The 15,037-nt window shown below is 48.1% G+C and overlaps 1 protein-coding gene and 1 pseudogene across 1 annotated transcript; one reads left to right on the top strand and one right to left on the bottom strand.

Moving 5' to 3' along the window:
- Positions 1 to 2,297: 2,297 nt before the first annotated feature.
- LOC136488361 (uncharacterized) lies at positions 2,298 to 5,689 on the top strand. The gene is made up of 3 exons (XM_066485321.1): positions 2,298 to 2,321; positions 4,072 to 4,512; positions 5,546 to 5,689. Exons 1-3 carry the CDS (start codon positions 2,298 to 2,300, stop codon positions 5,687 to 5,689), a joined length of 609 nt encoding a protein of 202 aa, XP_066341418.1.
- A 729-nt stretch (positions 5,690 to 6,418) lies between these two features.
- Positions 6,419 to 13,775, bottom strand: LOC136490047 (uncharacterized; annotated as a pseudogene).
- Between the last annotated feature and the right edge of the window lie 1,262 nt (positions 13,776 to 15,037).

Genomic DNA, 15,037 nt, shown 5'->3' with positions numbered 1-15,037 from the left:
GCGATGTCGGCTGGGGACGAGTCGGTGGAGGAGCAGGGCAACCTGGAGCGCCCTTGGCAGGGGCTGGGGGCCACGCTAGGGTTGGTGCTGGCGGGACGAGCGACTGGAGATGCAGGTCGCTAGGGCGGGTGGGCGGATTCAGAGAAGAACGGGTGGCGGGGCAGGGATGGCGTCGGCCTGGGTTGCATCCGTCCTCGGTCGGGGCTGCGGCCGGCCTGGGGCAGGGCCGGTGGGGCGGCGGCCGGCCGGAGATCACCGACGGCGGGGGTGGCGGCGACCGGCGAACCCTAGTCGAGGGTCGCGGCCCGCTCGCGGAAAAGGAAGGGGTGACGGGAAAGAGTGGACGTGAGTCGAACATAACAGAGCGAATCGTTATTTTTCCTTCATAACCAGTGTCAGGTGGGTAATTTGGGGCTCAAAAGCCAGTGAAAGCAGGGGGAGATGTGCTTTTGAATTGGTGCTACAGTGAAAACTGCTTTTGGGCCAAAGCTCATATGGCTTTTGGGCACTTTGGTTGGCTTTTGGCTTTTGCAAAAGTAAAAGCATGTTGGAAAGCCCAACCAAAACGACTCTGAGTAGTTAGAGCAACTCCAAGAGATTAGCCAAAAACATTTTTCAAATTTGCTGATTTAGCTATTCTCTAAAATAGAAACGTCTAAAAATAATTAGACTACTCCAACAGACTTTGTAAAAATTTGGCTTTCTCAATATTCAAAATTGCCACATCACTAGGTAACAACAGGCTCCACCGGTTGGCACATTTCGTCGAACGGCCAGCGCGCACTGACCGCACATTGGCAGCCACTCTCGTCCGCCTCGTACGAACCAAGCTAAGCGCTACTTCTACCTGCGCATTGAGCTCGTTTCCTCTACCTGCTCACACGCACACGAACCAAACTAAGCTAGCTGCGGCTCAGCTTAGCCAGCTCGCCGAAGTCATGGAGGCCGGTGCTTGCGTCGGCCACCACGTGACGCGCGGTGGAGGAGGACACCGCGGTGGCCACGGACAGTCGGGCGCGGTCCAGACCGCAACAGTTGGAGCTCTTGTGCCAGCTCACGTCCGTCAGTCGCCTCTCGTCCCTCGTCAACAGTCCGGCGTCGGCCACCATAGCGAACAAAGACGACAGCATGAAGACCATCGACGGGGAGATGACGGACCTGCTGGCTGCTGCTGCTGCACTCGGTTGCACGACGCTGCTGCGGGGCCTCAGTTGCACGTCAAGCTCGCGTTCACCGAGGCCGACCCAGTGCTCCGACCGTGGCCGGGGCAGCCCCCGTGGGCCGTGAGACACCAAGGAGGACGTCCATGCGACACCCTGGAGAGGAGACTGCCTTGAGGTGGCGCGCAGGAAGGACGAGCGTTGCGTGGGAATCACGCGCAGAGGCGGATGGCAAGCCACCGAGAAGTGCGGAATGGCTGGTTGTCTAATTTGGAATCCTAGAATAGCTGGTGGAGGCTAATTTCTTCCCTATAAACTCTAAATTAAACTCTAGAGTAGAAATGACAACTCTGTTGGAATTGCTCTTAATTAGAAATAGATAAAATGTTAAAGCTAATAAGAAATGCATGCGCGGTGCCATGCATGAAGGCTATCGCACCAGATAGCAACAAAGAGGCCCTGCCCCTACGACAAAAAAAAAAGATCATGGAGGGACTGAAGTGGAGCGCCTTGAGACTAAGGAAAACATAAAGAGCACTAACAAGCAAAAGATGAATAATGTCCTCAACATCAAGGACAAGAACATTGCTTTCACAAACATCATTGAGGGTTTGCACTTTCTTAATTATTTTGTATAATTCTTGTCGTAGCTATATTTTCTCTCACTTATATGCTTACGTGGCATCTAGCTATCATTTAAGATATGTTTGCGTTGTGTGCTATAACCAAAGGGCAGAGCTAAGATTTGAGCGTAGGGGGGCTGTTCAAGCCAACGACAACCATACATGATGAAATATATATACAACGGAAGCGTAGATAATAACCAACAAACATTTATTTTATTATACAGAAGAAGGCTAAAAACCAAAATACTAAATATTACAAAGCAAATGGGAACAAAATTTAATTACGCCTTGGTGTATAACCTCCATCCGGTCAATCTAATTCTTGGATAAAAAAGAAATCATGGTAATAAACACTATTACATAAAATGATTTTGCGAGGCGGTGCCCTTTTATTAACCGAGGCGGTCAAAAAATCCAACAATCTTGTAAAATACCCGACAATTAACGGAGACGCTCGTTTTATTTACCGAGGCACTAAAAAATAACCGCCTTGCAAAATTAATTTACGGAGATGGTCGTTTTATTTACGGAGACGGTCAGGAAATACCCACCTCCGAAAATTACTCTCTAACAAGCCCCCCTGCTGGCCACGCCGCCCGCCCAAGCCATCCGGTCCGACGGCCAAAACACTTGGTTGACAGAGGGCTCCCAAAACAACCGGTTATGGGTTAGCAGTTCTCGTTCCAATACTTCTGATATATTCTCTAACAAGCTGGCCTTATCATTTTAGAAACGTGGCGACATCCCCACTCGCACCTCCCGACTCCCATGCACCCTTCGCACACACCGAATTTTTTACTATTTGGCCCTTTTTCGAAAGTTTCTCACAAATAGACCCCTGGCGGAAAGAATTCCGGAAATGGACCCTTGGCTCGGCGCTAGAGTGACTGGCGCCGAGCTCGGCGCCACCGTCACTGGTGCCGAGCTCCTGGGCATGGGGTAATGGCCTACCAGGGGGCTCAACGCCAGAGTGAATGGCGCCGAGCCCCCTGCATTTAACCCCAGCCCAACCTTCTTCCCCGAGCGTTCTTCCTCTTCTTTCTCCTCCCTCTTAGGTTTTTCTCTCCCCATTTCACCCTACCTCACGAATCGACATATTGGACCTTGAAAACCTTGATTTGATCCGTAGATCTTCGAGAGCAAGGTATACTCGCTCACCTCCTTGTTTTTTTCGCATCGATTCGGTATATATTAGTCAGATTTTTGAACCTAAGAATCGTCATCACTTAGGGTTTCATTGTATCCCTCAATATATGTATTATACAACCGTAGGTTGATTCCAAGGCGTGGAAAAAGCTAGCGAACCAAGCCGCATGTAGTTATGTTATGGGTTCATTGTTGAGGATGAAATGAGAAACCCTAGGTTTAGGGTATAATGTTAACTGCTTTTGGTTCTTAGAATGAAATTTGGTGTATTGTAGTTATGGTTCTCATTGATATTTTTTGTGATGTTTTTATTTATGTTTGTTAAATTACATCCGTTTTGTTAGATGCAAGAAATGTTTCGGGAGGAGTTTTGGCGAAAACGGGGTCGTCCTCGAGAATTATACCCCGACACGTCTAGCAAAGATACCCCCGTCCCTCCTGACCTTTCTGTCCCTAACTGTGATTGTGGTTTCCCGGCCCATGTTTTTCAATCAAAACATCCGGACACAGCCGCGCGTTGCTTCTACACATGTAGTCGGTTTAATGTAAGAAATTGTTTGTACTATCATTTTTCTTTATTTATTTAAGTATGGTACTAATATTTTATTGGAATCTCGTTGTGTAGGACCATGAGAGGTGCTTTTTCTTTCAGTGGATCGATGGTGCAGACAAATTTGATCCAAGGTATCTCTTTTCGACGATTGGTTTAGAGGGAGACATCCACGTGAGCACTTCAAGCGGTGGGTTCCACCCCCCCCCCCCCCTTAACCCTCCGGCAATGACGGCTAAGGAGAAGCACCTAGCCGCAGTTAGACGACTTGAGAAACCTCCTCTGTGCGATTGCGGAGATCGAGCTATGATAAACCCTGAGAATACGTTGGAGTTTGTGTGTCCAAACAAGCATGAAGTAAGTGCAAAGTGTATGTGTTAAAATCTTGAGCTATATGTGTTTATGTACTAATGTCTCATTATTTAGGTGTATTCCATGGCGAAGTGTCATTTCAAGGAGTGGTTGTATGGTCCTAAGAACCAATGGCCGGAAGAACCGCGGAGGGTTAAGGAAAAGAAGAAAGAACGGGTAATCTACAAAGCACCTTCTGTCATGTGCGAATGTGGTGTAAAATCCAACTATGGCCTAGTTCCTGCGGCGAGTCCGGCTCGACGGGTGTGGGAGGCACGCCGGCGGTGGACGGCGGCAAGGCGGGGCGAGGCCGGCGGTGGACGGCGGCAAGGCGGGGCGAGGCCAGCGGTGGAGGGAGGCAAGGCGTGGTGAGGCCGAGGCCGCCGGTGGAGACCAAGGCGAGGCTAGGGCGAGGACGGCGGTGGAGGGCGTGGCGGCGCGGTGCGGGCTCGGGCGAGGGAGCGGCGGCGGCGGCGCGGCACGGCGAGGGCGTGGGCTCGGCCGCCGGAGCAGCAGCGACGGCGCGGCGCGGCGAGGGCGCGGGCTCGGCCGCCGGAGCAGCGGCGGCGGCGCGGGCGCGGGCGGGGGCACGGCGGTGGAGCGGGCAAGGGCGGCGGCGACGGCGCGGGCAGGGGAGGGGAGGCTTGGGCGAGAAAGGAAGAGGAAGAGGTGCGGGCCGGTAGATATTTCCGAGCTCGGCGCCAGCCACTATGGCGCCGAGCCCCCTGGCAGGCCATTTCCCCGTGCCCAGGAGCTCGGCGCCAGTGATCGTGGCGCCGAGCTCGGCGTCAGTCACTCTGGCGCCGAGCCAAGGGTCCATTTCCGGAATTCTTTCCGCCAGGGGTCTATTTGTGCGAAACTTTCGAAAAAAGGGCCAAATAGTAAAAAATTCGGTCGCACACACCGGTACTAGTAAAACTGGCTGGTAAGTCCTGCCAGCTTGAAGAGCACCGAAAACGCACCCCAAACCTGAAATCCCGGACCTCAAAATCCTAACCACTAGCCCCGCTCAGGGTTGTCCGGATCTCGCCGTCGGCAAACATACGGATTTGAGAGAGGTACTGTTTGGTTCTCTAGTCCATGGAGTAAAAGTTTTAGTTCACTTTAGTCCATAAACTAAAAGTGGACTAAAGTGGTGTTTGGTTTCATGGACTAAAGTGGAGAGAGAGGGCAATAAATGAGAGGCATGGGTGTCCCCAACACTTTTTAGTCCATTTTAGTCCAGTTTTGTAGACTAAAGGACTAAAAGATTGTAGTCCACTTTTAATCTAAGTGTTTGACTGTTTAATTCAACTAAAGTACAGATTTTAGTCCAAAATACTTTAGTCCATCAAAACCAAACACCCCAAGAAAGAAGCGAGGAAGGAAGGCCTCGTGACTCCGTCAGAAGATCAGGCCGCGCATCAGCCACTGACAGGTCAACGCACGCACTACCTGAAAGAAGTTCCCTGTTCGATCAGCTTCCCGCTGAGCAAGAACAAGCCAAGAGAGAAATGGATCAGAGCCTGCACGCACAAGTGATGAAGGGCAAGCACTTCGTTGCTAGCTGTGTAGGCAGCAGGATCGAATTGCAAACACATCAAAAATTTATTATTATTATGCCGACCCCAGGTGGAAAATGGTCTAAAATTATAAGCTCCTCAGATGACGGAGGCGACGGCGCCCGCTCCCCAGTGTGTCGCCTTGTGTCCGCTCTGTGGGCTGGCCACCAGGAGCAGGCCCAGGAAGGTGATGACCTCCCCGAGCAGGCGATCGAGGCCATCCAAGCTGCTACACGCATGGGCAGCAAGAAGCTGGCCAAGGTGTTGGCCGCCGTGGCAGATGAGGCTGACGTAGCAGAGATGGAGGTCTACTGAACAAGCACTCAGAAGCGAGATGTCGCAGTCCAAGTTGATTAATGAGTTGTAGTTTAGTGCCAGCGCTGACCGGTGAAGTTAGGTTTCCCCTTCATGTGTGTTGTTGATCTGGTGAAGTTGAGCCGTAAAGCCATGGTGGTACTGTAGGTGGGCTGTCATCCTGTGCAATATGCGGTCACCTCAGTCTGCAACCTGGCAAGCTTCGTTGGCGTACAATGTCCAATTTGAAGGCCAATTAGCTTGCTTCTCTCAACTGTTGACAGCCAGAAACAAAACAATCCACAGCTTGGCTATCTTGACTCTATGGAGCATTTGGAAGCAAAGAAACGCAGTGGTGTTCAGGGATTGCAGAAAAGGGGAGCAGATTCTGTTCTCGGACCTGAAGGATTTGTGCCAGCAGTGGTCTGTAGCGGGAGGGAGCTTTCTGAAGCCCCTCATAGTAGTTCAAAATCCAAGTGTGTAATAAGCTTTGAAATAGTTCTGTACCCCTTGCAGCCTTCTCGCACATGTAATAGTTGTTGCTAACTCTCTCTTATTATAAATCAAAGCTGGGTAACCAGATCTTTCAAAAACAAAAATATAAGCTCCTCTATGTATGTTTCCCCGTCTGCGCACATATATGCTTCGTGGATGAAACTTTTTTTTTTTACTGTCAACGTGGGGAGAGGCTCCCCGCCTGTTTGTATTTGTTTCATTGGTCTAGGCTCAGTGAGCCATCAGGTTCAAGGATTACATCATCATCATTTTCAAAACTGCTTACTGATTACATTACATAGAGGCAACAAGGATGAAACATTCCCACAGAATAGGTGAGTTCTCCTGCAGCAAAGAGGACAGATCAACCAGACGCTCGCAGCACATCCACTAAAAAACCTGTGGCATTCCAAATTGTGAAAACAGAAGTAAAGCGAAAATGTTTGCTTACCTTTCCTAAATTGGTGCCCGAGGCAGTCCCGGAGCAGCCAAGGTAGGCACACGGTCAGGCCCCTCAGACGGTGGCCTAGTTTCCATCTCAAAATGTTTCTTCATTTCTTCCTGGATCTGAAAAGAAAAGAGGGAGACAGAGCACAGAGTGTCACCAATGCATTTGTTTTTATGTAAATTCAACTATTCTGAACAAAAGTCACAGTACCTGCAGCACCTCTATGTAGAACACCCAAACCCAAATGGACAGAATTACAATGTATCCTACAGTTCCAAGGGACCACAGGACTGCTTTGGGGTGTGTGCGCGCAGAAACGTAGTATCACACATAATCCTGCGCTAAGGAATAGAAACACCAGAAGCACGAGCCATTTGAAGATGTGGAATCCAACACCATCAATGGACTCACTGTCTCTCAAGTATGACGCAAGAGCTGTCAGAAGACAGCTGATGAAGAATGATATGACGCTTCCGATGATAATGCCTTGCATCCCATGGTCCTCAAAGGTCTCTTTTGCATTTGCAGCAAGAGGGTATGACAATGACAAAATGACGAGACTGCCACAGAACACAAGCAGCTTCTCCGCAATAGTATAGAAGGAACTAAGTAAACCCTGAGTCAAAAAAAAAAGTTGCATATAAATTTTTGATGGCTTAGATATCTGATCACATTTTGATAGCTCTAGCCCATTTGAATGGAAACCAAAGGGGTAAAAGAGAATAGGATAAATCACCTTCTTCCTGTTCGCAAAAGAATTATTATTTACTTGAATGCTGGCCAACCGCTGTCAGGAATCAACAACACAAAACATCATCAGAAAGGGAAATAGAAAAATAGGAGGGAAAAGAGAAACTACATAAGTTTTTCACCTCAGGTGCAACCCGAGGAAGCCTATTCCGTAAATCCCTAGTTTCATAGTTGTCGCCAAAATGGCTGCCCTCATTTCTCACACCACTGATAAGCCCCTGCAGAACACCAAAAAGGCAAGAAGCCACGATGTCAATGTGTTCATGTTTATTAGGAAAAGAAAAATGATAGCATACCATACTGCTAGCAGAGTTAAATGATGATGGGCACTGCAGATCATCGTCCTGATGAAACAAAAATAACACATGTTAGCATACTGCAGCTCACCACCTCATAGACACCCTCTTCATCATAATAAGATTAATCCATCAGAATTTTCTGAACATGCTAAGAGAATTGGTTTTTCATAAGCCTTGGGAAATGAATGACATGCTTATGTAGTGCCACATGGGTCTAGTCAGACAATTAATTATAAAATGGATTGAATTACAAAAAGGATCCTTAATCCATTCTTGTATGTACAGTTTTTCCATGCATAAAACAACTATACAAGCAGTAAACAATCTATGGCCAGTGACTATGTTTAGCCGGTTTAACAATCAGTAAGCAATCACAAGAATTAAAAATATACCAAGCCGGTCAAAGGCTGAAGAAAAAACATACCACTGCATATAAATATGCATTCACAAAGCCGGTCACGAAAAAGAAAAAGATATAAAACTGTGAGATAAATATCCCCAAACAACGTAGCAGACTGAGCTAAAATGAATGCCACATTCACAATTGTGAATTGTCAGACTGAAGCTGAAGTGGAAATTGCATCAACCATTCAGACTCTCATATACCTCTTCATTTATGAAATCTGGTGGGTAAAGAACATTCCCTTATTACTGCTCATTGCTTTATTAGTTTACCTGTGGGTGTTATGCTACTCCTACTTTTGTCAATATTGTTGAGTTTTTTTTTCTCGAATACACAAAAGGTTTGCGCATCTTTGTACTAAGATCGAGAAATAGAGAAAGTTACAACGACGCGCCACAAACATGGCACACTAGGGGGGGTTAGTGTTATACAATCGGCTCTGCCCTCCCTAGCATAAGGAGATCATGGGCTATTACTCACTAATCAAACTACCTAACCATCATCGGCGGTCAGACGTGCTTGCTAGCGCGGCGCCTCGGTCACTCTCCTTGTGGGTCCGGGAAGAGCTGTCGAATATTGTTGAGTTGACAAGGCACTCTATATAAGACGCCACTCTCATTGGTGTAAGCAATCATGAGAAATTGAAATCATAGTTCATATACCTACTTTCACTATATGTTAGTACAGATTTAGCCCCAAAGTCAGATTCTAATCCAAAGGACCTGAAACTTCTGTACTGAGCATAGGTTGCTCGGTGATTTCACCAGTTTTTGGATTTTCCTGGAGTACTGAGGTCTAACCAGGTAAGGAATAAGTTTTATTATAAAATCCAGGAGCTAACTTGAGAAGCCCAGATTTTGTGAGCAAATTTAGATTTACATAGTAAGAAAAGAATTGGGAAACGTTTTCGATCTACCGTTCTTCCTCCGATTTGACTAGCACAGGTTTTTGGTCATTGAATCAACCCCAAAACTTGTTAAAATCAATGAGAGTAGCATGGCACAGAATTAATTAGGTGGAGAAATTAACTAAGCTAGCTGACCCACAAAATACCATTGGGTACCCACTTGCATCCTTGGAGCAGGATTGGGTGGCAGGGGGGAAAATGATCAAGAGTCATGTGGGGAGCATGCATATGAATATAGGGGTAGAAACAGCTGCAAGATCTGATTTTAAGAGAATGTTACACAAAGGAAACAGCAAATGGAGAATCTCAGTTGATGAACAAAACTAAGATGGCCCACCAAGTCCTTGTTTTTAATGATACTGTAAACACAGCCATATACAACAATTTGAGGATTTTCCAATAAATCCAACCGAAGCATCCTTGCACACCTTGCATTGGTCAGAAGGACCCTACTGTTCCAACCAGAGGCATAATTACCAATCTTACTGGTGGTTCTTCTGCATGCATAAGCATTCCTGGGTCTGGGTTCAGTACCACCTTTGCAACCAGACTATACCATCGGGGCTTCTGATTTTGGTCCTTAGTATGTGGTTGCACCACAAACTAGAGCCGATTTCACTGAACATTGCAGTAGAGACGGATATGGGATTTGTAAAGTGAGGGAGAGGATCCATTTGCTCAATCTTTTAGCAAAGGCCCCAAGCTTGAATTTCCAAACTTTAATGGCGAAGATCCAGTAGGTTGGATAAGCAAGCTGAAAAATGTTTTGAACTGGGTGAAGTGCTGAAATTTCTCTTTCAAGAAGAGAAGCACTCAGCACTCGCTAAGGGGTCAGCATGCTTGCACACACACTCGAAATCTCCAATGGCACTGATTCTGTAGGATGCGAGGAATGAATGCTTCTGAGAGAAACTATATCACTGTTGAGACCTTCAAATAAATGCAACAGAATAATAAGCTGCCGGTTTACACTGACAGGTTTGAAGAGCTTATGGCATTGATAAAAGGAAAACAACCCAGTACTGCTTGAAGATTACTTTTTTGTGTATGTGTATTTTAATATGATCTCAATGTGTACACCAAGAGCCCTCTGAAAATATGAAATCTCATGAACCCAGGACAATAGTAAAAGCATATTGCTCATGCAAGGAATTGTGAGAAAGTTATTACAGAAGAAACAAGTATACGACAAAGGGTACGAATTCAAATGAAATTATCAGGCCAGTTGTTCTAAGAAACAGTCTTATGTTTGATTGAAAAAAAAAACAAAAAAAGGGTCAGTCTTATGCTCTAAATATGGAAATTAGTATGAAATCAGCCCATGGAAATACTGTTACCACTGCTGCTGGGAAGGAAATGGGAAAATGCTTCAATGACATGAACCCTGGACAACTGGGCACAACAGGATTGTGCAAGTTCACTAAGCAAATCCATTTTACTACTGAACATTACCAAGAAACTGGTTGAGCAACATATAGCACACCACACATAAGCCAAGAGCTACACTACTGAGCATCAACATATACCTTGAATCTAAAGATTGTTTAAAGCATCAACACATAAGCCAAGAGCTACAGACCCTGAGAAGATTAAAGCAGTTAAAAATGGACAGCTCTATATAATGCAACTGAACTGAAGGAGATTTTTTTGTTAGTAGGCTATTACAGCCAAGTTCATTAGAAATTTTGGTGTGATCTGCTCATCTGCATGCATTTAAGAAAGAATAGATTATGACAGGGACCAGAACAGCTATGATATTTCCAAGTATTAAGAAATTATTGTCAAATGCCCTAATCCTGGCATCAGAAAAAAAAAATCAGCCTCTCACTCTACAAAATAGAAACAGATGCAAGTGACAGAACGCTGAGGGCTATATTGATGGCTTTGCCTGAGGAATTGTGCGGAGTTCGTCTCTCCCCCACATCGCTCCCCCACGCAGGGCGACACGGGCGGACCCCTGAGCCGCCGCCGCTCTCCCACCCCTCTCCTCCTCTCCCGCCGCGCTGCCACCAGAGCTTGGCCATCCGGCAGGCCAGGAAGGTGGCGGCAGGGGCTCTCCGTCCCTCGTGTGGGCGGCGCGCGCCGCAGAGGGCCGGCAGTCCTTCACCTCGCGAGCTGCGTGGAGCTTCGGTGGGGATGGTTGCCGCGGCTGTGGCGGCGTCGGCTCATGCCTGCACAGGTGCAGGGGATGGTGGCGGAGCCTTCCTTCTTCTCCTTCGCTCATCCCCTCCTCCATCAAGACGACGGCGGTGCCGCCGGCCGGGGCCGCAAGTCTGGTTCCCGGGCAGCCGGACCCGGACCCTAGGCGGCCGGATCTGCCTTGGCGGCCAGTAGCAGGTGCAGTGGCGTCCGGCGGCGGATGGGACGGCGGTGGCGGTTGTCGGGGCTCGTGGAGGCGCTGGGAGCGGCGCTCTCTTCTCTGCCTGCCTCTCCCCGCACGGCCTTGGCTGCTGCTGCGGCAACCAGCCGGGGCTGCTACGGCGGCGACCGAGCCTCTTCTAGGGCTGGTTGTGGCCGGGGCGGCATCCTGCCGGCCAGGCTGCCCACGGACGGTCTGGCGGCCTGGGCGACGGTGACAGCAACGGCGACAGACCGGCTCTAGGCGGTGCCGCGGTTGTGGTCAAGTTGGAGGTGGCGGCGGCGGTAGGGGTCGCCCAGTTCGGGGCCTGGCGTCCGGACCCGGTGACCTCAGGGCAGGGGGCAGGCGCCCGAGATGGTGGCAGCACAAGCCCTGTGGCTGTTGGCGGCTTTGTCGGCAGCGACATTGGCGGGTGCCTGAGCCGACGACGACGATGGTCAATGGCGGTCTCGGCGTGCGGCGGTGTGACTGCGAGCGGCAGAGTCAGGTCTGGCTCTACGTGGCCCGGTCAGAGGGGGTGGCGGTCGACGCAGCTGTGCTGGCTGCAGTGTGCAGCCGGCGCGTCGATGCCCCTCTGAAGGGGCTTCCGTGGGACGGCGGGACAGCGGCGTTAGCGGTGTAGGCTGGCAGGGGGTTTGGCTTCGTGACTCGGCGTTTGTGCTAGAGGGTTCATGAGCGAAAGCCTTGGCGACGGCGACGCCGTTGGGCATCGTTTCCCTAGTTGGGGGCGTCAGTGTTTAACCCTCTAGTATATCTTCCAAGGGTGAAAACCCGATCCACTATGGACGTGCGACGGTGGCGTCATCGGCGTTGCTCCCTTCCTGAAGGCGTCGCATTTGGATTATCGTCGTGTTTTCGATGCGAGATGACGGATCGCGCTTGGAAGTCAGAGCTACTCTTCGTTCGAGCTTGGCAACGATGACCGGTGGTGATCGTTAGCTTCGGACCCGTCGGGGAGTGACTAGTGGGTGGCCTGCCATGGGAAGTCGGAGCTGCTGACAGCTTGGCTTCCATGCTCGGCAACGATGACCCATGGCGGTGTGTCGTGTTTGTGCTCAAGCGCGTCGCGTGAGGTGGTTAGTCCCTCAGGTGTCTTTTGGCATCTTGTTTGGCTAACCTTCTTGTACATAATATTCTTTAGTCTTAATTGAGCGGCAGAGCTCCTGCCTTTGTTTCAAAAAAATATATTGATGGCTTTGTTCCAATTGGCAGGCCTGGAGGCCAATATATTTCCCAAGAAAGTCCATTGATCCCAGGCGAGATCCCAGGGCAGCTGCATTGTCAACTTACGATAAAGAAGCTTTGAAGAAATGGAAGTACATACTCCCTCTGTCCCATTTTCAGAGTCGTTCTGGCACGGGCATGAAGTGTCTAGGTTCAGAAATTCATTCATGTATCCGGACACAGGCACCATCCTGGTTCAAAGAATCTTCACTGCACCTCATTGAATGCTAAAACGACTCTGAAAACGGGACGGAGGGAGTATATCACAACAAAGGCTGACACATATATCCATGTGAAAAGTGTAGGCACAGATCAATGACATTCAGTACAAGGTACTGTTAAGATTCAGTACAAGAAGGGTTTGAAACTAAGGCAGCATCAAAATCTAGCTCAATTTAACCACAAGATGCAAGGTGTTAACAGAACCACATGCTGTAGTAGAGACATCCAAAGGTTAGTGGCAAGAAAAATTCCAGGATGGGACAAGTGTCCGAAAGGGCGAGGCCAGGCATTGAAAGGTCTGATGCAAAGTGAATCCGAATCCTGCTCAAAAACTGACGTGGAGCCTATATCAACAGTTCAGATTCCCCAATCAATACCTTCACTGCTTTATCCATAAAATCGTGCTGGTTCAACTGAAAAAAAAAGACTAGGTGCACAAAATTTCCCCCCATGTTCCCAGGGGGAAAAAACAAATCCAGATTCTTACTTCCATTTCCAGACAATAACCTCACTCGGTAACAATACAAAGACAAGATGGCGATTCAGTGACAGACCTTCACATCCAGGACCAGCTCATTCCCCGGCGCATCCTCCCCGTCCGCGCCTTGTCCTCCTCCTCCCCCGCCGCCGAGCTTACTTCCATTTCCATCCGGAAAGACGGAGATGGCCATCGGGGGTCGCCGGGAGCCCGGGAGGACGGGGGGCAGACCGGCGGCGGCGCGGGTCTGGAGTTGGGAGGCGGAGGAGGGTGCGCAGCGGCGGAGGGGATGCGGGGATGGAGCAAAATGGCTTCAGCAGCACGCAACCCAACGTTTCCCCCAAATTTTGACAGTATGAATTCTGTATTCCATCAGAAAAAATGGATTTTTGGAGGGAAGAAGGTTCTGCGGAGGTTCTCCGGCTGCACCTGCACCTGCACCAGGGTCCCTACTGCAGTCCGGCGGGCTCCCCAGGCCAAGTGTAGCAACAGTGAACGATGACTAGTCTGGCCTCCGGCCAGTTAGCCCTTCTAGTAGGTGATTATTATAATATTTTATCTCTCTCTTTTTTTTCCTTTAGATTAGATAATTTTTTTCTTGTACTAGTAATCATTTGTAGGCGAATACTTACAGAATATTCGTCGAGATACATTTGTCAACGATTTGTTCACTCTAATTCATTAATCAAGCACACTACCTCACTGAAAAGATAAAGATATTGTATATTGGCACTGTTTTTTTTAACGCACAATCGATACTACGCATGCCTCAAGATGACTAGAATTTGCGGGCAATCCCATGTGAATGGGTGTAAATGTGGCATAGTTGGGATTCTGGATCTCTGGTGATTACCGAGGGAATTGCACCTTACGGGTAACATGTCACTATGCAATGGCATTGGGCTCTCACACTGACGTCTGGAATTAGCCGCAGGTACACAAATCCATAATTCATGGAATGAAATCATGATTGTTCGAACAGAATTCCGTTAATAACTATTTTATATTTTCTTGGATAATATTGAAATCCCATTATAGGAACACATTATTTTAATTTTTTTCAAAATGTTATTTGATACAAAAAAAAATGTGTTTGATTTATTTAAAATTATAGTTGTGGCATGTTACCGTGCAAGAAAAAACATATAGACATGAATACCAAAAGTCCACATGTTCTTTTTGAACCTCAAAATAATTAAAAGGTAAAAAAAATTATGCATGTAAAAAACATGTATTTTAAAGTAGAAAGTTATTATTATGTATGTGACATCAACAAAAGTAGTTAATCATTTTTTTCTAATTGATAACTATCGTTTTATATGCCCAGCGCAGCAGTACCACAATGGCACAACAGGACAATTTATGCCTCCCAGAGGCAAAAATCATCTCTGAGACTCTCAGTAGTCTAGCACTGAGCAGCTTTGCAATACACATGAACACTCACAAGTTCACCAACATCATTCTACCACTGGCCCACCGGGTGACTACCGCAAGGCTAGAATTAGCAACGACCACATGACCATTAATGCACGCTGGTCAGGACATGAACACAGTGAACTCACCAAGAATTCAGAAGTCAAACGATATGATGGAATATACTATGCAACGAACAAACAACTCAAAGATGACTAAACCAGGTGCTGATCATGATCATTGGTGTTCGCTTGCTCGTAAACGATCGTAAATTTCCAGTCGGGAACAGTGTTTTTCTCTCACACCAAACCAGCCAGCAGTAAATAATCCACGATACGATACGGCCACCCGAACAGGCTCATATCACTTCA

This window comes from Miscanthus floridulus, chromosome 10 (genome assembly GCF_019320115.1).
Source record: "Miscanthus floridulus cultivar M001 chromosome 10, ASM1932011v1, whole genome shotgun sequence".
NCBI classification, from domain to species: domain Eukaryota; kingdom Viridiplantae; phylum Streptophyta; class Magnoliopsida; order Poales; family Poaceae; genus Miscanthus; species Miscanthus floridulus.
Note: the sequence above shows the minus strand (reverse complement) of the source record. Positions and strands in the feature narration are given on the sequence as shown.